At 37.6% G+C, this 27,640-nt stretch overlaps 3 protein-coding genes across 5 annotated transcripts; 1 reads left to right on the forward strand and 2 right to left on the reverse strand.

Moving 5' to 3' along the window:
• Positions 1-4,565: 4,565 nt before the first annotated feature.
• Positions 4,566-7,875, reverse strand: LOC103434525 (serine/arginine-rich splicing factor RS2Z33-like). 3 transcript variants are annotated; one of them, XM_008372889.4, is made up of 7 exons: positions 7,765-7,875; positions 7,117-7,228; positions 6,344-6,383; positions 6,064-6,159; positions 5,481-5,680; positions 5,324-5,407; positions 4,566-5,126 (listed from the first exon to the last, which is right to left on the reverse strand). In XM_008372889.4, exons 2-7 carry the CDS (start codon positions 7,221-7,223, stop codon positions 4,751-4,753), a joined length of 903 nt encoding a protein of 300 aa, XP_008371111.1. In that variant the 5' UTR covers positions 7,224-7,228; positions 7,765-7,875; the 3' UTR covers positions 4,566-4,750. The 3 variants fall into 3 exon arrangements, with proteins under 3 accessions (XP_008371111.1, XP_008371112.1, XP_028961683.1); XM_008372890.4 differs by having other exon boundaries at positions 6,344-6,588; positions 7,765-7,844; XM_029105850.2 differs by lacking the exon at positions 7,765-7,875 and adding an exon at positions 7,532-7,754.
• A 10,678-nt stretch (positions 7,876-18,553) lies between these two features.
• On the forward strand, positions 18,554-19,719 carry LOC103408781 (histone H4-like). Its single transcript, XM_008347604.4, has 2 exons — positions 18,554-18,693; positions 19,168-19,719. The coding sequence occupies exon 2, from the start codon at positions 19,188-19,190 to the stop codon at positions 19,497-19,499; it is 312 nt and encodes a 103-aa protein (XP_008345826.1). The 5' UTR covers positions 18,554-18,693; positions 19,168-19,187; the 3' UTR covers positions 19,500-19,719.
• A 3,326-nt stretch (positions 19,720-23,045) lies between these two features.
• Positions 23,046-23,945, reverse strand: LOC108170311 (uncharacterized mitochondrial protein AtMg00810-like). The gene is made up of 2 exons (XM_070825765.1): positions 23,828-23,945; positions 23,046-23,710 (listed from the first exon to the last, which is right to left on the reverse strand). Exons 1-2 carry the CDS (start codon positions 23,943-23,945, stop codon positions 23,046-23,048), a joined length of 783 nt encoding a protein of 260 aa, XP_070681866.1.
• Positions 23,946-27,640: the final 3,695 nt, after the last annotated feature.

Genomic DNA, 27,640 nt, shown 5'->3' on the forward strand with positions numbered 1-27,640 from the left:
ATTGCTTGATAACTAGAAAGTCCCTATGTGTGTCAACCTCCGTGCTCCGTGGCAAGCTAGACTGGCAAAAATGTCCAACGTTTACTCACATTCGAGAAAACACTCCCAACAAGATTGCTTGCTCAAAAATCGAAGAGGCACCGCTCTCCGAATCTCGAGAGCCAGACTCCCAACAGGATTACGTGCTCAAAAATCGAAAAGGCACCGCCCTCCAAATCTCGAGAGCCAAACTCCTAACAAGATTACTTTCTCAAAAATTGAAGAGACACTGCTCTCTGAATCTCAAGAGTCAAACTCCCAACAGGATTGTTTTCTCAAAAATCGAAAAGGCATCGCTCTCCGAATCTCGAGAGCCAGACTCCCAACAAGATTACATGCTAAAAAATCGAAGAGGCACCGCCCTCCGAATCTCGAGAGCCAAACTCCCAACAGGATTACTTTTTCAAAAATCGAAGAGACACTGCTCTCCGAATCTCAAGAGTCAGACTCCTAATAGGATTGCTTTCTCAAAAATCGAAGAGGCACCGTTCTCTGAATCTCGAGAGCCAGATCCTCGACAGGATTTCTTGTTCAAAAACCGAAGAGGCACCGCTCTCCAAACTTCGAGGGTCAGATTTCCTTGGATAAAGCTTGTCTGCAATCTTCACACACAACATCAGCTTTCCAGATACCACATACCATTTTTTCCAAGTGCTCTGACAAAGTTAAAACTCGTGAAGCTTGCAGCTTCCACTACATTGCTATGACCAATAAGGGTAAAGGAATAACATTACTATTTGTTGTTAGGGAGACTCCTATATATGTCGACCTCCATCCTCCACAGCCAGGCAGACCTGCAAATAAAAAAATGCTTAACTTTTCTTCACATCTAAGAGGGCACTCTCAGCAGAGTCTCTCAAAATACTCAGCTTCTTTTCCTCCCGATAATACCTCTGCAAACAAGCCACACCAGAGCAAAAGTATCTCATATTATCAGGGTTAAAAGAAAGGGTATCTCATATCATGCTTTTTTCCTGTTTTTTCTTTTGGCCTTGTTCTTACCTGCAAGACAAGGAGAATGACAGCAATCAGTCAGTACTTGGAATCAAGCTTCCAGTCAGAAACTGACTGCAGATAACCCCTTGCCTGATTACTTACCTGGCATTGCTCTCGAGTACTCATCTTCAACATCTTATGCTTCTAGAGAAGATACCACATCTGCCTAAGAAACAGATAGGGCAAGTAAGAATGATACAAGGAAGCATGTGGAGGCAAGCGTAACAGAACACGTGCTGATACATCCACTACTTTGTCAATAGCAAAAGTATCCCATATTATCAGGGTCGAACGTACTATAGATTTGATGGACTTGTTTTGACCCTCAAATTCTTGAGTCGGCCTTATACTCTGGAGGAAACCAAAAAACCTTCTAGCCTAGTTCAAGAACAAGCCTGTGGAAAGTTACTTCTTCAAAAGCAAAAGTATCTCATATCATCTCTTCTCCATTTGCTTATCCTTATCCTTGTTGCTGTTTAAGACACAAGGAGAAAGAGAACAATCAACCGGAAGCCGAAGTCAAACCTCTGATCCAGGTTGCTTGCTTGGAAATCTGATTGCTTACCTTGTCTGTTACCTCCTTCGGCAAATCTCCTAGCTCGGCAACTTAGGAGACTCCTACTATAGGGTTTGTATCGCACTTGACCAAGCCCGAAACTACAAGTAAGCTTCAAGTGAAATTGATACATTACCTTGTGCATCTTCATCGGTTAAAGATACCACCCTTGGATGGAGGAAAAGTACTTCCAGAAAAGATACCACATCTACATATGAGACAGATAAGGCAAGTGAAAATGATACCACACTTCGGTACTTAGAAGTTTCGTGATTACTCAATGGCTTGGATCTTGCAAGTCCCTAACCGAGGAGCTTCCTTCACTTGGGAACTTAGGAAATCACTGTTTGTACCATCCTTGACCAATCCTGAAACTACTTAGCACCGGTCAACGTTATTCCGTCAAGGACCCAGAAGAGTTTCCCTCCAACCAGGAGGCCAATCACAGTGTAACACGTGTCGACATCAGAAGTCAATCATAGCGCGACACATGTCAACATCAGAAGCCAATCACAACACGACAAGTGTCAATGTCAGAATGAAACTAAAAACTCTCTTCTATAAATAGAGATCATTCTCTCACAATATTTCCAAATGTCATTTGTATTAAATCATTCACTAGTACTCACAAAATGAGAGCTTGAACATATGTACTTATGTAAACCCTTCACAATTAATGAGAACTCCTCTACTATGTCGACGTAGTCAATCTGGGTGAACCACATACATCTTGTGTTTGCTTTCCTGTCCCTATCCATTTACATACTTATCCACACTAGTGACCGGAGCAATCTAGCGAAGGTCACAAACTTAACATTTTATGTTGTACCAAAATCCTCACTGATTTTGTGCATCAACAATTTCGATTGATGGGTATCCATAAATTATTTAATTTAATTAGATTTCAGAAATGGGTTTTTGGTGTCAATTGGTTTTGGATGATGGGTTTTGAGTGGTGGTAATGATCGGTGTAAAGAAGACGGAAGCAGCGAGGGAGGTCAAAGCAGCGGATCAGTGGCAGAAAAGTCAAAGAAGGGAAGAGAGGCCGTAGGGGACGGCGATGGGGAACAGGGATAGGGGACAACGATGGTGTAGAATGGAGATGAGAAAGAAAACATAAAAGTGTCTGGAGATGGAGAAGACGCCTCTGGTTGTTTTGTTTGGGGATGTCGCAGCAGCTGCGAGTGAGGTAAGGGTTTTGACACTGAAGGCGTCACGCTAGAGGCAGAGGTGGAAGAGTTGGGTAGGGGTTTTGCTAAGCGTCATGGCGTCGATGTGGTGTAACTGTACGGAGAGAAAGTTTGGGATTGTGGCGATGGCGGAAGAGGAGGATTGTGGGGTTGTTTGGTTAAGTTACAGATTTAAATTTGGTGAGGGTGATGAATTTGTAGGGGATAGAAATATTAAATAGAAATATTTTTTTATTTTTTATTATTATTTTTTTTAATATTTTAATTATTTTTTAATCCAGTTGGGCTAAGGAGTGGAGTCCATCTTAAGCCACGTCATCATTTAACATAAAAATGAACAGAAAATTTGACGGATGTCTGACATTGACACAAATTCGTAAGATGAGGTATAACATTGTCAATTTTAAAAGATGAGGTATGAAAGTATTGTGACACCAATAGTTAAGGTAGTTTTTTGTACTTTACCCTTTTTGTTTTTGGAAAGTCTGGCTCAGTAGTGCGGTAGTGGGAGAGACTTCCCGATGCAGATGGAGAAAATAAAGGGGGAAGACTTAAGAAAATTAAATTAATGGCACATCTAGTATTATATCTTTTTTTGTCATTTCACACCATCACAGTTGTTTTACATAAAAGTTTACCAAACATTATAATACTTCTTTTTTTTTTCCAAAAACACTTGTACAAAAAAATTTACCAAACACTTTGCTGCTTTATTTCACAGCTGTCACATCACAGCAGAAGTAGCTTTTTCTTTAAAACACAGTAATACCAAACCAGTCCAAAGATTGAAGAGAAGATGGAAGAGAAAGGTGACGAGATTGAACAGTTGTTGACAAAAAATGGCATTCCCAAAACGTTGAATAAGATATAAAGTTGCAGGTCATGAAAAAGGTACAACAAGAATTTGAAGAAGACAGAGATGTTAACGGGGACAATATCTTCTTATTATTTCCTCCCAACTTCAAACTCAAAGCCCTATCAAAAGTTTTATGCCTTTGACTAAGTTAGAGCAAGTGAGAGGCGTCTAATAACTATTTCGTTGCACTTTTTTATGAAAACTAAGAATTGAAAGTCTAAAAACTGAAATACTGAAATGTAGGTGTCATTGCTTAAGTACTTGGATGAAAAGGAGAAACAGTTGGAGTAAATTGCAACTGTCTGCTGGAAACTTGTGCGGAGAGAATATACTAGCATGGGCAATGTCGTGGAGCTCATCGCCTGTACTACCCAAAGCAACTGAAACTGTCAAGACCTTGCTGGTTTTTTCCCCTCTCATCCCATCATTCTTCTTCATCCCTCAATTTCCCCATATCCGTTCCTCTTGTCTCAATCACAGAAAGTGAAAACTAAAACTAAAAAAATGAATAATTATCAAGCAGGGCCTTTTTATCTGAGGTTGCTAAGCAAGGTCTGATGAGAATTTGAATCTAAAACCAAGGTACGTTTACCAAAATGAATGAGTAATGATTACGTTGATAGTATACACCCGCCAATATACGTACTTTTTTTTTAATTATAGAAAATTTAGAGTACAAAATGAAATTTTTAGAATGTCAGTAACAATTTCTTTATTAAAAACACATAAACTTAATGCTTCTTGAAAAAACACTTGGGCGCTTCCAGAAAAAGTAGTTGACACGTGCTGCTCTAAAAACACTTTGTAAATTTTTCTGCCAAATCCTAAACAAGCCTCAAATCCTTATGCATTGGCAGACCCAGAAATACCTTATATGCTGTTAACTATACACTAAGCGGATCGTATAATCAACTACTGGCGTCAGAACTTAAAAATTGGTGGATCCCAAACATAATTTATCTATTGCCCACAGAAATCCATAATCCGAAAAAAAAAAAAGAGTAAGTTCAAAATTCGGAGCTAGAGAACAATAAACAGAACCCACTTAAAGCAAAGAAGTTGTCGCGATACAGTTTTCATGTAAAATCCGCACGTCATTGGAGAACAGTGCATTTAAGCTGGTGATTCACTGCCTCTCGGGGAACCAGGGATGTCTTCATCATCACTCCTGCGGACAGGGCTTGGGCTGCGGCTGCGGCTGTTTTCTTCAACAGGGCTTCTATGCTTCCTATCTCCATTGCTGTCGCCTTCAACATCATTTATAGGGCTTCTGCTCTTTGCCCTGGGACTCCTACTGTCGTCAGATCTGCGATCCTGCGGGGAGAGGCTACCCCGCTCTTGTGGGCTCCTCCCTTCGGGAGTTCTATCATGCTTCCTCCCCTTGGAGAGTGGTGGTGAACCCCTGCGACGCTTAGGGCTCCGGCTGTCATGAGGACTCCTTGATCTTCTCTCCAAACTCCGTTCTCCCCTCACGGGTGAGCGGGAACGGCTGCACATTAGAAAAGAATAATTGAGTTTCAACAAAATATTTACCAAGTATAGCCACATTTCTAGATCAAAAGTGACATGAATACTTGGAAATTCACTGCTCCCCGCAAAGGAGTCACTTAAGATGAATTTCACCGATTAGGCACAGGCAAGCAATGAGAACTCAGGCAGAACTTAAGGGAAAAGATGATGACAAACCTGTAACTATGATCCCTGCTGTAGCTACGGCTTCGACTTCTACCCCGCCTTGGACTTGGTGAACGTGAGAGACTACGCCCACGTCTGCACAAGAAATAATTTGCTAAGTCAATAAGCAGAGCTGTATAATGCCAAAACACAGAGAGAGAGCGCATACTTAGTTGTTTTCTTTGGACTATTCTGACAATTTCTTTCAATGTGGCCTCGTTCCCCACAACGATAACACTTATTCTTCCAGTCTCCAGCCTTGCAATCTCGAGCCCAGTGTCCATCCAGCCCACAATTAAAACAGCGCCCTGATCCTGGAGGAGGGCCTCTCCCAAGATACTCCCGAGATCCACCAGGACCACGTGGTGCCTGAATGCAAGCCAGACATCGAGCAAAATTTTCATGACAATTGACCAATAAAATGAGAGAGCTTAAAACATGGGAAACGAGGGAGGGAGGGGGAGAGAGACAGATAGAGATACATAGATATCAGGCAAAACATAAAAAGTCTACAACAAAATGACGTAATCAAGAAACGACTATACAGGGGGTGAACCCTGCACCCTCTTTGTTAAGTGATACATCCCAAGTGATGTAATCAAGAAACAACTATAGAGGTCAACTCTGCAATCCATATGACAAGTGACAACAAAAAGTCAGACAGAACATTGTTCAGTTCTTAACAACATACTAGTAACACACATTGCTGAAATATGAGAAGGATTCTAAACAATATAACCCATAATACTTACCCCCCTGGCAAATTCCACAATTATCCGGCTCCCATCAACATCACGACCGTTCAGGCTATATCTTGCATCATCAGCATCCCGGGGGTCACTAAATTCCTGTTGTTAGTTACAGAATGAAGAACAAAGAGAAGATAAAATTTGCAAGGGAAAAAATTGACAAGACAAAAGTTAACACCATAATAATCGATGAAATAATGCGAGATCGCATGCTTGTGCTTGGGCGTGTTAGAAGGGTTAGAGTGAGAGAGAGAGAGAGAGAGCAAGGTACAGAATAACATACAACAAAGGCAAAGTCGCGCTTCATATCCACATCACGTACTCTGCGTAAACGGGTTCCATAAACAGTAAGGCCATCATGATACAAGCATCAAAGGGATGAGACTTCGCCCCTCACAGATGAACTAAACACCACTTTGAGATTGTTGCCATTTCCATAAAAAAACGCAATAAATTATAGAAAGACTCGCCAAATCCACCAATTGGACCTCTCACCAAGACCTCCAGGTTTGGCAAAAGCCAAGGAACCTTCAACAAGATCATTGAAGTTAAACCAAAAGGACACATGGAGGGGTGAAGTGTTTTCACAAACATAGAAGAAATGTACACTTTCAAGCACAAATAATGGCTTGGCAAAGGGTTCATTGTCTCCCAAAAACCTTTTAAATATGGACAGCCCCAAATGACCAGTAATCCAGAACAGAAAGTAAAAGACCATAAACCCACAGCAAAAAATTAGAACACAAATATGGGATTTGCACTAATGGGTATAATGCATGAACTAATTTTCTCAATGATTCTCCCTTGTCTAAATCATTCAGAAGTCCCAATGAGCCTTACGATTTGCACATGAAGTTAACACTGGTATGGAATTGCAAACAGGAACAGAATAATGAAACGATAGAAACACGTATGTTCTATTGAACTGTAAAAGCTCAGTCAAATAAGCAACTAGCTTGAACCAAACAGAACAATCAATAAATGCCAAATATTTTCCTATGCAATGTTTTACCTAACCACCCAAAAAGCACTTTGAATCCCAATCATTCCTCATACCTTCCATATCTGCTGAATACGTCTTCAAGTTCGCGTGATCTTGTCCGAGATGACAAGCGGCCAACATAGAGCCGTGAACCACCATGGCGGTCATCATGACGAGGCATTGTACCTGGAAGAAATATGTGAGTCATCGTTTAGCGCAACCATACCCATTATTTCGCACTTTGAAGATCATAGTATGAAAATACATCTCAAAAAAAAAACTTGTCTTGGAAAAAAAGAAAAAACCAAATCGCTAGCAATTGCAGAGATTTATTCAGATACAGATAATTAAATGAATACTGTCATTTATCATTTTCGCTAAACCGAAAGGTCAATAGAAACAGATAAATCGCAGCAAGGGGAAAAAAGTTTCAGCTCCACACACCAAATTAAGCTAAACAAACAATCCATATGCAAAATTCAAGCTTACCCAAATAAATTTTCATGCTCAATTCAAAAACTATACATACAAATATATCAGAAATTGGTTGTTATGTAGCTCAATAAGCAAAGCAATTTGAAAAACAAAAGGTTGGGATTGCTTGGAAATACAAATCCCTAAATTGTTGCACGGAATATATATACGTGTATATACATATATATATATAGAGAGAGAGAGAGAGAGAGAGAGAGAGAGAGAGAGAGAGAGAGAGAGAGGCGCACCTGGAGAAGGCGAGGGGTATAGCAGTAGTAGTATCCAACCCTAGATTTGTTTCGACAAGAGGATGGGACTTGATGTTCTCTCTTTGTATTTATAGCGCAGAATATTATAAAAAGAAGCAGCGTATATATAACAGCCCTGCATTTCGTTTTATTTACAAGTCCCGCCCTGCTGACTCACCCACCCTCGCAGTGTTGAGTGCCGATACGATAATGACTAGTGAGGATCCTCCGTCGGATGCTTTTTGTGATAATTCTAAAGATCTTCAAATCACATCCGTTTAGTATACATCGTACAGATAGAAATTATTATAATTTTTTTATTTAAAGTTAAATATAAATAGTACTTGAAGAAAACGAACCGCAAGATGTACGATGAACAGATATAATTGAAGGATTCCAAAAATCTTCACAAAGAAAATCTGACGAAGATCCTCTCTCGATAATAATACAACTTTATCCCAATCAACCAACTTTATTGAGAAAGATTACTTTTTTTAGACCAAGGGGTTGATAGCCCGCTCACAGCTGGGATTAATTTTATTTTTTTATAGGAGAATGAAAATAAAATAAAAATTAGTTTGCAAAATATCATTTTTTTTTATATAATTTTGAGAAGGGTTTTTATCACAAATGGTCTCTGAAATTGACCATTATCAGCAAGATGGTTCATGAAATTAAAAATCAATCAATGTAGTCTCTGAAAATAGGTATCACAAATCAATGTAGTCATTCCGTCACAATTCTGTTAAAAATTCTTTTAACTGCTGATGTGGCACATAAATGGGCCCCACAAGATTTACGGGTTTTTATCCTAAATGGTCATTGAAATTGATCCACATCATCAAGATGGTCCCTGAAATTGACCCATACAATCAATATGGTTCTTGAAATTGAAAATCAATCAATGTATGGCTGGTTTAGTATTGTTGTGCTTTGAAAAACAAAACTGATTATGTTGTGTTGTGAGAATAAGCTCATTTTTGCTGCTTCACGTTTTTAGCTTTTTTTTTTTCACTCAAAACTGTGAAAATAAGTTGTTTTTGAGTGTTTACCAAACACCTTTTTGAGCTCAGCTTTTTTTTATACCCACTTTCTATAAAAGCACCTTAGTACCAAATCAGTACGTAGTCATTGAAAATAGATGTCGCATATCAATACGATCCTTTTGCCACTATTTTGTAAAAATAAAATTGTTATGTGCTGATGTGGTTTTAATAATTAATTGAAAAAGTTGTCTAAATACTTTTTTGCACAATTATATTTTTTTTTCTTATAGTAGGGCCTACTCCAAATAAAGATCTCTTCCATAAATTCTCAAAGACACAAAGTTTAACCAAAGCCTAAGAGGGGTGTGGAAATATTTTTCAACCAACAATAGACGCACCTCGGTTATACCCTCATTATCTCAAGGCAGACTTCACAATTCTTTGCATCACCAGACCATCAGGGAAGTGCCAAACAAACTCTCCAAGATTAAGGTTGTGAGAATGTTGATCGGCAAAATGTTAATGGTGATATCCCAGAAGTCATTGTCAATAGGCTAAGCTGTCACCAAATGTGTTCTCGATCCAAGTTCAATTCGATGAAGGGTGTTGAAGTGTATAAAGATGCGTGTATTGGTATTTTTTAAGAGAATAAAGAGCGAAGGAGGTAGAGAAATGTGGAATGAGATCGAAGGTGATTGCAAGACTGTAATTTTGGGTTGACAATTTTTTTATTAACTATTAAATTATTAAGCCTATTTGTATTTTTTTAAATTTAATTAGACTTGTGTGACTCATTTATGTATCACATCAGCACATAATAGAATTTTTGACAGAATGACTACATTGATTTGAGACACTTACTTGCGGGGTTACATTTATCAATTTTCAATTTCAATGATCATTTGTGAGTAAAAATGACTTATAGGGCCAATTTATGTGTCACATCAGCACTTAACATTATTTAAAAAAAAATTGTAACGGAATGACCACATTGATTTGCTACACTTATTTTCAGAGACTACATTGATTGATTTTTAATTCCAGATATCATCTTGATGGTGATGGTCAATTTCAGGAATCATTTGTAATAGAAAGATTTCCAAAAGCAAAACATTTTTTTGTTTGAAAATGAAAAACAAAATGTGTAAAAGGAAACTCATTTCTTGGTGGGAAGACAATTTAATCATAGTAGTCAACCCTATGTTACAATGTTCTTGTAGATGTCGCATTACTGCATTGACGAAAAATAATAATGCCTATGCACCTTAATGCATGTTTGATCTCATCGATTATTCTCCCATAATATTTTATAATTTAACATACTAACGCTATCCTTTGTCAAAAATAAAAGTTATAGGATAATGTTAGGCAGACTAAATGTAGACAAAATTTATAAAACTAAAACACATGGAAGTTGATAATTGGTTTAAGCGTTTTTAAATGTGCTCATTCCAATTGGTGATACATCATTTAGTTAGTAAATTTGGTCTCTAAATTTAGTCTCCCTGACATTACGTTTTTTGTTTTCAATATAATAGTTCAACACAGGACCTCCTTGGACAAAATGGATATTACAATTTTTTTTATCAAGTACACAATTTCATTTGTCTAAAAACAAGAAAATACATATACATTGGGAAATATCAAAGTAAATACATATATATAAAACAAATAATAAAAAAAAAGAGATCGAACTAAATTTATATTTGATATTAATATCAAACGGTAATTATCATAAAATGTGATGATATTATGAAAATTTATTAATTTACTAATATAACACCATTCACTTGAGAAAGCGTTCACATAGAAATTCAAATCCAACCAGCACAGATGTGTTTTCTTGTTTCACTTGTACACTAAGATCCCACATGCCGGCTCCAAAAGGGTGAGAGACAGTTTGGTGGTTGTTCCTTCACTAAGATCCCACACTAATATCTCTCTGCTGCTGTTTGCTTGGGTCCCCGTGTAAACTCATTTCCTACTATTCAATTTTTAAGCAGCCCTCTATTGCACATTAAAGGGACGACCATCACTTGACCGCTTCAACAAAACAAAGGATGCCCTTATCCCCATTTTTTCACCGACAGAAGAAAGGGTTGCTTTTCTCTCCCAATTTCCAAGAGCAAGCCGACGCACTGCAGCTTATCAAAATTGAAGGGGGATGAAAATCCATATTTCTATTCCATTCTCCAGTTTGTTGGTTTTCGATGGAAGCATGAATAGGGCATTTTTTATCTTTAATTCTCATCAATTGCAATGGAGATTTGGGTACTTTCAAATTTGGTTGATATCACTTTGGAGATGAAATTTCATGTTGGAATCTAGCAGGTTAGAAAAGGACAATATGGAGGCCTCGTTGTAGCAAGTAGACCAATATGAGTGAAATTAGGCGTTCTATTCTTTCAAACTTTGATCAAGGTGTCTAAACGCACGAAGTGTTTGGCAAGGAATTAAAGGTTTCTTCCGTTTCTTTTCTTCTAGTGTTTTCAATAAATGGGCTTTTAAACCGTTGTCAGTTACGTAGAAGAAAATGAAGATAGAAGAGAAAAAGAAAAAAAAAGCAGAACTGATCAAATTTTTTTTGGAGAAGAAGGGACATACGAAAGACAACAACAATAGAGCAAAGAAATTTTTAGGGTTTTCTAAACTTAATTTTCATTTTTTTAAATTATGAATTCAATGACAATTTTATCTATGTTTCGGAACTAACTTTCCTTAGCTAGGCCCTATGATGTAGCCATAACTATGAATGCTTAGATTCTGAAGTGAATTATTTTCAAGTTTTCAATTTTCATTGAGTATCGTTTGCTGTGCCTATATGTTTGGTATTAGTCTTGATGATTAGCTACCATCTTTACTTTTACTTGGTAAATTTGATGCAAGTTGTGCATATCCCATGTTTTCAACTTGAGTGATAGTTTCTTGCAAATAGATACCATAAATTACCTAGTAGTAAATGTCATACTCTAAGATTTGTGTAGTCTTTATATAAATTTTCACTGATCGTAATGAGTTTCATTATGTTAAATTAGTCCAGATGATGGTTGCATAGTAGAATATATGTAATAGTCTAGATGCCATAGATATTACATGAGTTAGGGAAATTTGACTATCAATGAGATTGAGTACTTGTTAATAATTCATTGTAGGAAATAAGTATGGTTGGTTATGATCAGTCGGACGCTCTAGTGTTTTACTTGATTGAATTACAAATTGCTTTCTTTGTTGTCACATCAATTTGATTGATCATACTTTCTTGTTTTCGTTATTTGTTTTTACTTTTAGTTTGTTTATACCATATTTAGGGCCTCGTATTTAGATCTCGTACAAATACTCAGGGGACTTAAATGTAATTATGGGATAAAGGAAGGGGCAAATATGTAATAAGTGAGGAGTCCTTATTCTATAAAAGGACCCCTCACCCTCACAATTGGGGGAGGCCTCACTCTCACTCTCAGAGGCCATTTCTGAAGCCTCTCACCCCCTCTCAAAGCTTCCTCACACCCCCTAAGCTCTAAGCTCTCTCTCTCTCCCTCTTCAACAGAGAAATAAATACATAATCAGTGTGGACGTAGCCCAAACCTTGGGGTGAACCACGATAAAATCCTTGTGTTCTTTGTGTTCTTGAGCGTTTGTGCAGATTCACGGTCGGATTTACGTTGTTCCAAGACATCCGGTTTTGTGCATCAACATTTGGCGCCGTCTGTGGGAAACGACACGAAAAGTTATGTCGGTTCTCTCTCGATTCTTCACATCCACCGTGAATCTGCATAAACACCAAACCAAATATCTCTCTTTCCCTCTCTCTCAAGTTTGGTTTCTCAGAAAAACAAACTTGTTTGCTGGGTACAGATGATCGAGACCAAGAACCAGGCTTTATTCAAGGGGCACCTTGTTGAGCCCGAGCTCACCGACAGTTACTTTGAATGGGCTGGGCTAGTCTCTTGGTGCATGCAGCTTATGTGGGCCATTAAAAAGGCCCGGATTAGTTTCTCTCCCCCAGACCCGCTGTCATCCGCCTTGCTTCCTGCGCATATATCTATATACATGTTTTTTGGCCAGAAATCCGTCAGTATTGCTGCAGAACCACCGAAAACTCCACCGCCACTCTTTTCTCGAACCTCCGGGGTCCAATCAAGCCCATCTCTGGAATCGGGTCCTGCAACCTTGGGCTCGGCCCTGAAGGACTAGGGCGGCGTGAGTACCTCCGGGTGCCTAATATACAAGGTCCAATACAAAAAGGAGGAACAGCAAGCAAAAAGCAATGCACTGATCCGAAGCCAAAGCCTCGTCCTTGTCACGAAAAGCCAAAAGCCAAAAGTAATTTCCAATCAAAACCTTCACAAAAAAGCTCTGCAATCTACATGCCTTAGCCAAGAAGAAGAATAAAAGATAGATCAGAGATGGCACTTTCCAATTCTACCCTCTCAATTGCTCTGCCATTCCCAACAACTCCCAGTTCATCCTCTTTGTCTCAGTCCCTCAAGCAACAACTTCTACAGCCAAACCCCTCCTCCCGTCTGCACAAGCTTCATCGTCGAGCAACCCGCCGATCACCGGAGTCTCCGAAAGCATGAAATCGACATCGATCCAGCAGATCCCGTCAACCAGCCCACAACCATGTCGTCCTTCACCGCCGCCGCCAGATCCGTCCTCCCCTCCTCTGCGGCTCGAACCACCGTGGCCTCGAAGCTTGCCTCCGTCCCCAGAATTCCATGTGCCTCTCTTCTCTTCTTCATTCCCCTTGGATTGCACAAACACACATTAGCCTCTGTGCTTGTGGGTTGTGATCGCCGTTATGGAGTTGATGGATACGGTGGCGCAGCAAAGATAGAAAAGAATGATCAAGAACCGAGAATCTGTGGCCAGGTCCAGAGAGAGAAAGCAGAGGAGTTGCGATGGCGACGAGGAGAAGTTGGATTGGGAGTTTGGTCGCTGCCAAGAAGGCCTAGCCCAGGCCCAGTTCGCCGGCGCCAAGATCCACCGCGTCGTCTCCGACGCCACTGGAGCCGACAGCCCCAACTGACGCCAGAGCGAGATCTAAACAGTGCGAGTCTCAGTGCATCAATCATAAAAAGGTACTATGCTCCTGATCCAGAGCAAGATTTCAGTGAAGGTTATGATGAGAAAGATGTTGTGGTCCAAAATCTCCATCAAGCTTGCTTCTATAAAGTGGCAAATGAAAGTGGAAAGCCATGGTTTTGGTGGGACTATGTCACTGACTTTGTGATAAGTTGCCCAAGGAAAGAGAATAAGTACAACCAAGAATGTGCAAATCAAGTTATTAAATCCCTTGGTGCTCTCGCATGGTGGTTCATTGTATGGCAGGATCATTAGCTGAAAGCTGCCTTTTGACTTTCCAGAAGATGCTGTAAAGACAAGCGCACCAGAAGATGCCCCATCATTTTGTCGGCACCAAATGTCTCCACTTTCCAGTGTGGGAGAATATTATGGAGCCTTGGGGGTGGATTCGTGGACCATGCAGCAGAAAAGAGGAAACAAAAAACAAAAGAAAAGAGCAAAGCAAAAGTGAAAAGAAAAAAGGAAAAGAGAAAAGAAGAAAAACAAAAGATTTTTCTATTATTATGATTCCTTCTGTCTGCCAGGTGAAGAGACACAGAGAGTGCAACAGAAAAACACTGCAAAAGCAAGAAATAAACACCCCATCAGAATGATGTAATTTATTTTTATTATCTTTCAGAGACATATGTATAAACCCCATCAGTGGGTAATATGTATAAACCCATCATAGGGTAAAAAAAAAAAAAAAAAAAAAAAAAAAAGGAAAAGCCCAAAATAAATGGGCTGGAATGTTGTGTGGAGAGCAAAGACCCATGAGCCCAAAATAGCACCAACCAGGTGATCAAAAGTACGCCAAGTACTCCAAATTATACATGAGCATCACTCATGATAATCATACATAAACATTCATAACCATCATTCATGTCAACATTCATGAGCATCACTCATGTTAACATTCATGAGCATCACTCATGACAACATCCATGAGCATCACTCATGTCAATCAACATAAACATTCATGAGCATCACTCATGTCAATCAGCTTCATTTACAAAAGCTCTAGCTTCAAAAGATTCATGTACAGAGCTCTAGCTTCAAAGCTTCACTTGCAAAGCTTCACCTACAAAGCTTCAGTGCAGGGTATACAAATACCGCACCCGAACAACCGCCACTTCGGCCCATACATGGATTCAATTTGAAGTCTCCAGCCAACAGACTCTATTGACCGAAGACTTGGGGGACTACTTATGTACCATATATTGGGCCTCAACTGGGCCTCATAAAAAATACTTGGGAGACTCTAGCCCATCACTTATGTATTGAGGAGTGAGCCCTTATTCTATAAAAGGGAATCCCTCACTTTCATTAGAGAGCACCCATTATTCATGTACTGAGGAGTGAACCCTTATTTTATAAAAGGGACTCCCTCACCTTCATTAGAGAGAAACGCCGCCAGCTGAGCAACCGCCTCGCCGCGAGCATCAACTCTAGCCCATCATTTATGTATTGAGGAACGAGCCCTTATTCTATAAAAGGGACTCCCTCACCTTCAACACCACAAGCCGAGCCAACCAAGGCAATATAAGCCACAAGCCGGGCAACCTCGCAACATGTGACAGTTGAGCATCATTTCAGATTGAGCACCGCCTCATATCGAGCATCAGTTCAAGATAACATCTAGTTACTTCGGCCCACACATGGACTGAATTTCAAGTTTCCAGCCAAAAGACTCTCTTGACTGAAGACTTGGGGGACTACTGTTTATACCATATTTAGGGCCTCGTATTTAGATCTCGTACAAATACTCAGGGGACTTAAATGTAATTATGGGATAAAGGAAGGGGCAAATATGTAATAAGTGAGGAGTCCTTATTCTATAAAAGGACCCCTCACCCTCACAATTGGGGGAGGCCTCACTCTCACTCTCAGAGGCCATTTCTGAAGCCTCTCACCCCCTCTCAAAGCTTCCTCACACCCCCTAAGCTCTAAGCTCTCTCTCTCTCCCTCTTCAACAGAGAAATAAATACATAATCAGTGTGGACGTAGCCCAAACCTTGGGGTGAACCACGATAAAATCCTTGTGTTCTTTGTGTTCTTGAGCGTTTGTGCAGATTCACGGTCGGATTTACGTTGTTCCAAGACATCCGGTTTTGTGCATCAACATAGTTCAATTCTCAAATCCATCTTTCATCAATTTTTGTTAAAGTCTACTAATGTTATAATTGGAATTTAGTTAGTTGATAAGAATTAAATCATTTTCTCAGAGACGGTATTAAGTGCTTGTTTTCTATACTATCGAACGATTCGTACGCTTGCGAGCATAAAATTTGAAACTAAGTTGGATTGATTTCGGTTAGTTTAAATTTCGCAACAGATGCGGATTGAGCCAATCGACCATCATGTTGTGCAGCTTCCTTGGCCAGGTTATTAAGTTCTGAATATTCACAAGCAATCAAAAAACTATATGCAAATGTAAGGTAACGTGTAACACACCTTCAGGAGAAGTGCAACACAAACACAAGCAAATGCACGTAGTGAGTGCGGAAATCCTTTCCCTTTCCAGCTACCATGCCTAAGTTCTCTATGTCATTACATGATTATTGTATTCAGTAAAAGATTTTCATCACAAGATCACGTAGATAAACACGTAAACTAAACAGAACTGGAAATCAACCAAAAGAAATACCACTAGAGACGGGGGATAAAGCATGATCAGGTAGGCAAAGGAACAAAATTAGAGGAAAGGATAAGATGAAATAAAAGAGATAAGAACAGTGCATCACTACCAACTTGGTTGATGGTGAAAGAATCCCTTGAAGCGTTGAACCCATTGACATCATTACCGATTGGTCTGTGATCAACAATCATCTCATGTCTAAGTAAGATAATGGGACATTGAATTACAGGCAACAAACAGTAATTAAACTCTGAATGGAGATGATGATATTAAACTTTAAACAACACACAACACAATTTCACGCATGCACGTCCTGAAACCAAATGTGTTGTAATGACATTCAAGAAGCATATATGACCGTCATATGACGATTCTAAGTACTTGTAAGTAACTAGTCCTGAATATTATAGATTGATAAAGAAGAGATTAACCTAGCATGCCAACCCCGTAATATTGGACTAATTGAGAACTTTAACAATAAGCTTCCGGTATTGTTTACTTTAACGAAAAACCACATTTTTACACAAAAAGTCAATCATGGTACTATTCACTCTACTCTTTATTTTTTCCTTATCGTTAAAACTCAAAGTTTTTAAGTCTTTTTCATTAGTTTTCGTCTAATTGTACGAATTGATGTGGTTATGGAACATACAGCTGACAACTTTTACACCAATTACTCAAAACTATTTGAATTTAGCCAAAATAACTGAACCGACAATAACTTATTTTAACCGCCTCGCATGTTTCTCGACCATAAGAGCAACTCCACTGTAGAAGCCCTCCCCCCAGGCTATTTACTATTTAATCCACCCAATGAACAGTAATTGCCGTGGCAATTGCCTTTTGCATCTCCACCCCTACACTGAATAACCTTGACAATTGATAATAAAATATTATTATTTTATTTATTTAATAATATTATTTACTTTGTATAAATTAATATTATATTATTAATTATATTAATATTATATATTCCTCCTTCTTCCTTTTCTCTACAGATTTCCTTCTTCTTCTCTGCAGGTTCGGTTATTCTTCTTCTTCAATTATTCATCTTCTTCTTCACTTCCTTCTTTCTTATTCGTTTGTTTATCGGAAAACTTCTTCTTCAATTATGCATCTTCTGCATCTTCTCCGACAACCATCTCCGAGGAAGTCACAACGCCGGCTTCAGGAAAGCACGACGCCGACTTCGGGAAAGCCCACGATGTCGACTTGGCCTTTAAAGACGACGAAGCTTCCAAGGTCGACGGAGGTCGGGTAGCTGCAAGGTTGAGGCCCAGAAATGCAAAGGAGATGATGGCTGACGTTGCCCAGACGTCAGCCTTGCATTAGGATGCCTTCGGGCTCTCGGGCTGGCAATCACTGCCGGGCTTGTCCCTCGGGCTCGCATACGCTGGACCTCATTCCCCGACCTATTTGGTCCTGTTCCGCAGCCTGTCCCTCTAGCAGAAGCTTCTGTTGGAGTTGCTCTAACGTTCCATTGTTTCGACAAAGACCATTAACGATGAATGATTAAATTACCACATGAAGACAAGCCGTGAGATATATTTTCTTCTCTGACGACAAGACGTAGCTAATGAAATTTTTACCATAAATCATGAGTATTACTGCACACTCAAAATATACGTGTGGTGTTTGTGAAAAAAACCGAGCACAGCGGGGGTAAAAACAGATTGAGAAATATTTGCCCGATAATTCATAAATGGAAAACGATCCTTGTTGGATTATTTTTTAGGAATCTCGTGATCGTGACCATTCATCGTATATTGTGCAATTAGTTTTCATTAAGTACTATTTATATTTAATTTTAAATTATAAATTTTAATATAATTTTTAACTGCATTATGTACAATGGACGGTAACAATCATCAGATCCCTAGGATCTCAGGAAAAGGATCCGGTTCATAACTGGCACAACTTTTGAACCAAATCAAGTTTTGGGCAAAGCGGCAAATAACAAAAAAATAAGGCGCAAAAATTTTCGTTCCCAAACCAACATAAAAGTCCCGCTCGATTATGCTGCCACGTCACCAATCCGAGTGAACTCCAACTTAAAACATCAGCCATCCGATCCGTGAATCTGGACGATCTAAGCCACCGATTGTCCCCCGACCCCCGAGTAGCCTTCATCAGGCATCCTATATAAGTACCAGCTTCAGATCCTTTCCCTTCAAACCAATCTCTCTGCTTAAATCTTCTTGTTCAATCGAGCACGACTTCGTCGAACAGTTTCCGATTCAGGTTCGTGTTCGTCTTAATTTCTCAGGCGTTCCGTTTTCTTAGAGCTTTTTTTTTTGTTTCGATTTTTGAAAATTTTGGGATTTTGATATGTTTTATTGGAATCAAATTTTGGGTTTTTGATGTGATTTCTTGTTTTTTTTGTGAATTCTTTTAACAAATTTAAGTCTGATTCTCAAAATTTGGTTGTTTAATTCGATTATTTGTTAGCATTATCTATTTCAATCTGTAAATTTTGCTGCTCGAATCTGTAATTTGTGTTTGGTTGTTAAGAAAATGAGCGAACAGAAACGAAATCTCAAAATCTGGAGCTTTCTTTTGTAATCTTCAACTTACAAAACTTTCTCGTCGCTTCACCCACTCGAATTTTCCAAAACTTCTCTTAAATTCATGATTCTAAACTGTATCGCTAATTAAAATTCTGCAATTAGGGTTTCATTCATCCCAACGAGATTAATTTTCCTATTTTTTCTGCAGAAATCCAAGCTTGAAACAAAATGACTGGGCGTGGAAAGGGAGGAAAAGGTCTGGGAAAGGGAGGAGCAAAACGTCACCGTAAGGTCCTCCGCGACAACATCCAGGGGATCACAAAGCCGGCCATCCGCCGTTTGGCTCGCAGGGGCGGCGTGAAGCGTATCAGCGGTCTGATCTACGAGGAGACACGTGGAGTGCTCAAGATCTTTTTGGAGAACGTCATCAGAGACGCCGTGACCTACACCGAGCACGCTCGCCGCAAGACCGTGACGGCCATGGATGTGGTCTACGCGCTCAAAAGGCAGGGCAGGACCCTGTACGGGTTCGGTGGCTAGGGTTTTTGGGGGTCTTCAAGTCTTGCTGTCAAGAAATGGGTTAATGGGTTTGGTTTAGTGGTTAATTACGAATTAATTAGTTGTTTTTACTTTGTTTAGATGGTTAAGCAATTGTTACTGTTCTTGTTATGTGGCTTTGTAAAGTGATTACGGACTAAGTTTCCTATGTTTGTTTGGAATTGGAATGAAGTTGAATGAAACGGTGGTGTTTTGATCTGAAGTTGTTTTGTGAATTGGTGATGCTTTTGTTTTTATTGAGGGTTGTATTTAATTAGGATTTTAAGTTTTTTTAATGAATTTAAGAGTATTTAATTAAAATTTTAAGTGATGTTTTAAAACTCAAATTGTATTTAATTAAAATTTTAATATAGTTTATTAAGATATTTAGAAATTTGAGTGTAGTTAATTAAGATTTTAAAGAAATTTATAATATTTTAGGTGTATTTAATTAGAAATTAATTGTAAAGAATTTAAGAAAGTTAAGTAATTAGAGGGAATTGAAAATTTTTTGTAATGTATTCTAAGTATTCATAAATTTTATTTTATGAGATTTTAAAAGAATTGAATTAAAATTTTATATGAAATTTTTATAAATCAATTAAATTTTATAAAAATTTATGGATTTATAAATCTATTAAAGTTTTTTAAATTCTCAATTGAATACATCTTCTTAAATTTTGTCAGTATGATTTAATGTTAAATATTACCAAAATATATAATTAAACTCAAATTTAGTTCTGTTGTAAAAATAAAGTTCATCATATTTGTAGTATTAATATGTTGCTGAATATTGACGGGAGTTTTTTAGGTTTTTTTAGAGATATCAAATTTAGAGATTAAATTTACAAATTAAATGATGTGTCACTAATAAGAATAAGTACTTATTGACGTGTAAGTAATAAATATATCATCAACTTTTATGTCTTTTAGTTTTCAAAATTTTGCCTATAAATTTAATCTCTTTAACATTAATTATGCACAAGATATTTTATAAAGAAAATAAATAAAAATGGCTTAAAAATTTTAAGTTTTAATGATAAGGACAAAATAAAGGGTAAAATGAATAGTACCAGGATTGACTTTTTAGTGTAAAAATGTGGTTTTTCGTTAAAGTGAACAATACCGGGTGCTTTTCGTTAAAGTTCCCTATTTTATAATGATTGATTATAGCGTATGTGTTTGTGTTTAGACATTTTTAATGTAGAATGGATCGGTTTTTATTGTTATTCTATTGTTGTTATGGGCCAAATTTGGTAGTCAAGAATTGGTTGTTTTGGGCCTTTTGGTCAATTGGTAGTTGGAATGGTGGTGGTGCAGCTTCACCCGTACGGCCTCATTTCAAGTTTTCAGGACATGGGCCTTTTTCTATTTTTCTATTTTTTTTATTTTTTGGGAATATTTTTTATATTTTTCCCTATAGTTGTATTTTCCTTTTTTGCTATAATCAATTTTGAGAAATGTCAAGTGGACTTTATTAAAATGACTCTCTGCCACTTCATATTTTTTTGTACAATATTTTATAATGTTGACATAAAAATTAACGTTAAACTATAAGGTAGTGGAGAGTCCTCTTAGCATTTCTCATAATTTTTTATGAGGCTTTTTGGTCAAAATGGTTCCTGAAATTTGAAATTAATAAAAATTGTCCATGAAATTGTTCACCATCAATCATTTTGATCATTAGGGAAAACATTATGTTAAATAAGGATCAAAATGACAAAATTACCCTCAATATAATAAATAATAGGCCAAAATGATTTGACACAAATTGAGGGTTTTTTTATTATTTTATCCTTATTTTATGGAGATTTTTCATAGAAGTACCAAAATGATTGATTATGGACAAACTCATGGATTAATTCTATCGATTTAAAATATCAGAGACCAAAGTAAGGAGTTATATAAATTTGAGAGACCATTTTGGCTATAAAGCCTTTTTATAAACATAGTTGCAGCTGGTAATAGTGGCAATTGACTACTGATTGATGAAAAATCTCAATGAACTGTTACCTTAAATGGTTATCAACAGTCACATACAAATGTTCAATGTGTTCTATATGTAAGTTTTTGGGGTTCTTTGAGGGCAGTTGGTCACGATGCTTTCTTGCCGTTCGCCGGTAAAAGCCTTGCCGGATTTCTGCAACCTCGCCAAATTTCTGCAATCTCTCTCTCTTCTAATCTCTCTTTTCTCTCTCGTTTCTCTCTTTTGATCTCATCACTTTCCTCTCTCTCCTCAAGCAGCTCGATCAAGGAATTGGAATGGTTGGTAGGTCTTTTTTTCAATTATTAAAGATTTAAAAATAATTTTTAATTTCAAACGAAACAAGTTTTTATTTTATTTTTAATAAATGATATTATCTACATTCAGGGATAGAGGAGTGAGTTAAACCTCATAATGGGCCAACCATAATAATGCAGTTCAAATTCGCATTCTTCAATAATTGAATATAAGACTTCTCACTTACAAGTAAAGATAAATACTACTAGACCATAATCTTAAGTAGCCAAACAAGTTTTTAAATCTTATAAATAATTGTTCTCGAGACATGGTCTTAAGAAACATTTTTAAAAATAATGAAAAAACTTTAGTAGGATACCAAACGGGGGGCCGCAGGTTTATAAAGGTTGGCAATTCTTCAAATGACTTATATTTTTGTGGATTCCTAATCACAAACCTGTGATGCAGGTTTATAAGAGAATCAATTCCCGCAATATTAAGATTTACCAAACAATATTGATAAAAACTCAAAATCAATCATTTGAAGAATTAGTTAAAAAATATAGTTAATTAAGAAATAATTGATTAAGAAAATTGAGATGCTAGTAAAGTGAATCCATAAAGATCTGTGGACTACTCGAAAGAAAATAGAATTAATTAAGAAATAATTAGTTTAAAAAAACTCACTTCCAATCTTCCATGTGAAGGCACCTGTGGCTATGGGGCTTCGAATCTACCACAAATTCACAATGTTGCATGTTCTCACTCTCCCACACGCCGCTTTTCACTTGGAAGTGGCAGAGATTGTTGCAACATTTTTTGTCCTCGATGGGAAACGAAGGCCAATCCAAAGCCATTTGAGATTTTGGTTTAATTAAATTAAGGGAAGTTGCACTGAGCATTGGGAATATTTTAGGGACGAAACAGCCGACCAAACTGAGGTTGCCATGTGAATCGTTGTGGTCATCTCTTCACTTGCCTGTTTAGTTCATTGAAATGAATTAACAAACCGCGGCAATTCAACATCTCATTGTCTTGCTCAACTTGAAATAATAAAATAAACATACTGCTTCAGTCAACTGACTCGACCGATGTACATGCAAAGAGAGTAATCTAGAATCGAGATAGTGACGTATGACCAAATAGCGTAAGCAAAAATTGAATGAATTTATATTTATCGTATGCAAAATAATTAATTATTGCTTGATAAAATATGAACTACTCCATCATCTATATATCTATATCTATATTACACACACACACACACACACACACACACACACACACACACACACACTCACTCACTCACTCACTCACACACTTCAGTTTTAGAAATTTTGAGATCTCAGATTTGGTTTCCAATTTAAGGGATTTTGCAGCATCAACCATTTGCAAGAAGCAAGATTTTGTTCCTCCCGCTCTCTCTTGAAAGCATTGTTCAAAGCCCACAAAATTGGATTGGAACCAAGAAACACAATGAAACCAAATGTAGACCTTTTGTCATTTGGATCTCCAGCCCAATCTGCTTCACTATATGATTGTAGATAGATTGTTCCTGATTGAAATTGAATACCATACTCCGAAGTGCCTTTGAGATACCTAATTATTCTTTTTACTGCAGTAACATGTGATTCCATAGGATTGTGCATAAACTGACAAGCTTGATTAACTGAAAATGCTATATTAGGTCGAGTAAACGTGAGATATTGCAGTGCTCCAACAATACTTCGATACTGGTCAGGACTGTGATAAGGTCTCCCATCATCTTTTAGCAATCTGTGATAGGGAAGATAAGGAGTAGCACAAGGTTTGCAATCTTGAAGATCAACTTTGTCAATTAACTCCTTTGTATATTTTGATTGAGAGACCAATAAGCCATCAGAAGTATATTGAATCTGTAACCCTAAGAAGTAGTTCAAAACTCTCAAATCCTTCATGTCAAATTCCTTTATGAGATATGCAATAACATCAGAAACCAATTGAGGATCACTGCCTGCGAGAATCACATCATCAACATAGAGCAATAGAACAATTGTGCCATGTGATGTGTGTTTAACAAATAAAGAAGGATCTGCTTAAGACAGTTGAAATCCCAATCCTAGCAGAAAACTTGTGAACCGTTCATTCCAAGCTCGATGAGCTTGTTTCAGACCATATAGGGATTTTTGAAGCTTGCATACATAATTGGAGGGATGAATAGAACTTTGAAAGCCTTGAGGATGTTCCATATACACCTCTTCTTGGAGTAAACCATAATTGGAGGAAATTACTGCTCTACATTCTCAACAAACATGGTCTCTTGTTCCCTTCCCACCACATAAAAATCTTGTTGGTTGTAAGTGGGTGTACATAATCTAACGGAATGCAGATGGTTCGATATCCAGATATAAAGCATGGCTTGTTGCAAAGGGTTGCAGTCAAGAGGATGGCATTGATTATGGTGAAACGTTCAGTCTGGTGGTTAAACCAACAACCATTAGATTGATTCTAGCATTGGCAGCACAATTTAAATGGACTCTTAGACAACTGGATGTTAAAAATGCATTCTTGCATGGTTTACTCCAAGAAGAGGTGTATATGGAACAACCTCAAGGCTTTCAAAGTTCTAGTCATCCCTCCAATTATGTATGCAAGCTTCAAAAACCCCTATATAGTCTGAAACAAGCTCCTCGAGCTTGGAATGAGTGGTTCACAAGTTTTCTGCTAGGATTGGGATTTCAACTATCTCAAGCGGATCTTTCTTTATTTGTTAAACACACATCACAAGGCACGATTGTTCTATTGCTCTATGTTGATGATGTAATTCTCACAGGCAATGATCCTCAGTTGGTTTCTGATGTTATTGCAGATCTCACAAAGGAATTTGACATGAAGGATTTGGGAGTTTTGAACTACTTCTTAGGGCTACAAATTCAATATACTTTTGATGGCTTATTTGTCTCTCAATCAAAATATACAAAGGAGTTAATTGACAAAGTTGATCTTCAAGATTGCAAACCTTGTGCTACTCCTTGTCTTCCCTATCACAGATTGCTAAAAGATGATGGGAGACCTTATCACAGTCCTGACCAGTATCGAAGTATTGTTGGAGCGCTGCAATATCTCACGTTTACTCGACCTGATATAGCATTTTCAGTTAATCAAGCTTGTCAGTTTATGCACAATCCTATGGAATCACATGTTATTGCAGTAAAAAGAATAATTAGGTATCTCAAAGGCACTTCATAGTATGGTATTCGATTTCAATCAAGACCAATCTATCTACAATCATATAGTGATACAGATTGGGCTGGAGATCCAAATGACATAAGGTCTACATCTGGTTTCATTGTGTTTCGTGGTTCCAATCCAATTTCGTGGGCTTCGAAGAAGCAACATACTGTTTCTAGGTCCTCAACAGAAGTTGAATATAGAGCTCTTGCCATCACTGCAGCTGAGCTTGCTTGGATAAGACAATCATTTTGTGATCTTCACATTCCATTACAATTGCCTCCCATGATTCATTGTGACAATGTTTCTGCTATCGCTCTATCCACAAATCCAGTGTTTCATGCTAAGTCTAAACATATTGAAATCGATTACCATTTTGTGAGAGAACGAGTAACAAGAGGAGATCTTCAGATTCAACATGTTTCTTCATCTGATCAATCTGCTAACATATTGACTAAACGGCTATCTACACCATTGTTTCAGTTGCATTGCGGCAATCTCATGCTCAGCTCCTACAAGCATGAGGTTGAGGGGGGATGTAAGAGTAGTGAAGTGAAGAAAACCAGCATCCGAGTGACAGATAAATCTATGGCAGAAATGAATGACACTTGTCAAGAGATTACATAGTCTGTTATAAGGTAGTTAGGCAGTTAGTTCTTAGCTTAGTGAGAAAGCTTTGTAATGAGATATAACAGTTTTTGTAAACAGTGAAAATACATACTGAAAAAATACAATCACCTTTCTCTCTCTTTCTCAGCCTGATTCTCTCTCCAATTCTTTCTTCTTTCTTTTGCTTTTTGTATCTTTTCTTCAAGATTTCTGAAGTTCTAACAGTTTGAGTTATGGCAAGCTCCGAACTACCTTTAGCTGTAAGGAACTTGGGAGAGAAAACTGTAGTTATAGAAATTCCCCCTTCCCCGACGAAAGTTGCAGGATGTTTTTATCGTGTCAACAAAGTTGCAAGGTTAGTTTCTTAAATTTTTTTCTTATTTTTATTTCCTTTTCCAAACCAATTATTGGTGTCAAATTACGTATAACCTAAATACAAGATAAAACTTGTTGCCTTTGTAAAATTTTAGATTGTAGTTTATGTTGGCTCCCACATCGGGCGAGGTAAAGAAGATAGAAAGAGTTTAAATATGGTTACTCCACTCTAACTAATACCGATACTTTTTGTGATAAAACCCTACGCTTGACGGATTGGGCCGGTGGTAATTATCAAGTTGAAGACAATATTGGTGTTGTTCAAGTGAGGCCCCGGCCCGTCGACTTGAAAATTTCAACATGATATCAGAGCCAGGTTATGGGTCCGTGCAAGCCAAAGTGCTTGTCACGGAAAGTGTGGAATTGGAAACAAGCTTAAACCTAACTAAATTAACTTTCCATCCATTTTTATGCACATCTTCTTATTTGAAAAAATTGAATTGGAACTAGTTTTGCCTTACGTATCGAACTAGACTAATGGTTCTTACCAAATATAACTATAAGGCTTTCCACACTAGACCGAAAATTTGAGTTGAAAATATAGAGCGCGATTGGAAATGCATTAGCTTACTTATGACTTGTTATAGGGAGTATGATCCTTTAATTAATTGGTTCGTCGATCTAATTATAGACAATATATAATTCCCTATAACTGATGCCTTGAAATTAATACATGCCAGGGAAGGTGAAAGAAAGTTGTCACCATTGGAGTCACTGCGAAAGTTGCCAACTATAATTTTGGGGTTCTTCCTTGGAAAGTGGAAGAAGATGTTTTTTGCAGGAGTATGATATCTATACACCTCTTTTTACTTCTCACACATCCTTCTAATTTTCGGCCTTCGGATCGGATGAATTAAAGAGGATCAATGGACAGAAATTAACAAATGATGTGTGAGAAGTAAAAAGGGGTGTGTGGATGACATATCCCCTTTTGCATCTTGTCTGTTTGCTGTTTTATTGGATCCATTTTTCCTTTACGTTCCGATGATCAACGATGATATGAAATGCATACTGATGGACAGAATCTTGACAATAACAGCCCTTATTCTACGATCAGTCACTGATGTTTTTTGCATATTGGACATTGCTTATCAATTCTACAATTTTGAGAACACTAGAGATTTAATGAATGAACTTGGCAATCAAAGTACGGATATATTACGATGTTTACGGGAATATTTTTTTCCAACAATGATCAAGACGATTTTGGGGTCATATAATATTCTAATTGACATTTTAGCTATCCTTCCCCTTCCACAGGTAAGAGAAGCCCTTGTTGTTAGAGTTAAATTCCAATAACTTTATTTTTGTATACGTGACAAAATATTGTACATTATTTTTTAGAGTTTAGGGTTTAAGGTTTAATTAATTAACTCTTGATTTTATTATTGTTTTTATGTTCAGGTAGTAACTCTCATTTTCTTTTCAAAGATGGGGAAAGTAACTATGAACCTTTTGGTTTTGTTGCAATATGTGCCATGAGTTATTCGCATCTACCTATCATCTAAGGAGCTTACATTGACTGGAGAGTCTGTAGAGACTGCAGCATGGGTTAAAGGAGTACTAAATTTCTTTATGTACATCCTTGCTAGTCATATAAGTCTTAGATTTTATGGTCATTTATTTAAGCTCATGCTAAGCCAGGTACTTTTGCTCTATGATCCAAAAACAATTTAGATCAAATATAACATTTATGTTGTATTTTAAATTTTTAGAAATTTGAAAACTT

Source organism: Malus domestica, chromosome 07 (genome assembly GCF_042453785.1).
Source record: "Malus domestica chromosome 07, GDT2T_hap1".
Classification (NCBI taxonomy): Eukaryota; Viridiplantae; Streptophyta; class Magnoliopsida; order Rosales; family Rosaceae; genus Malus; species Malus domestica.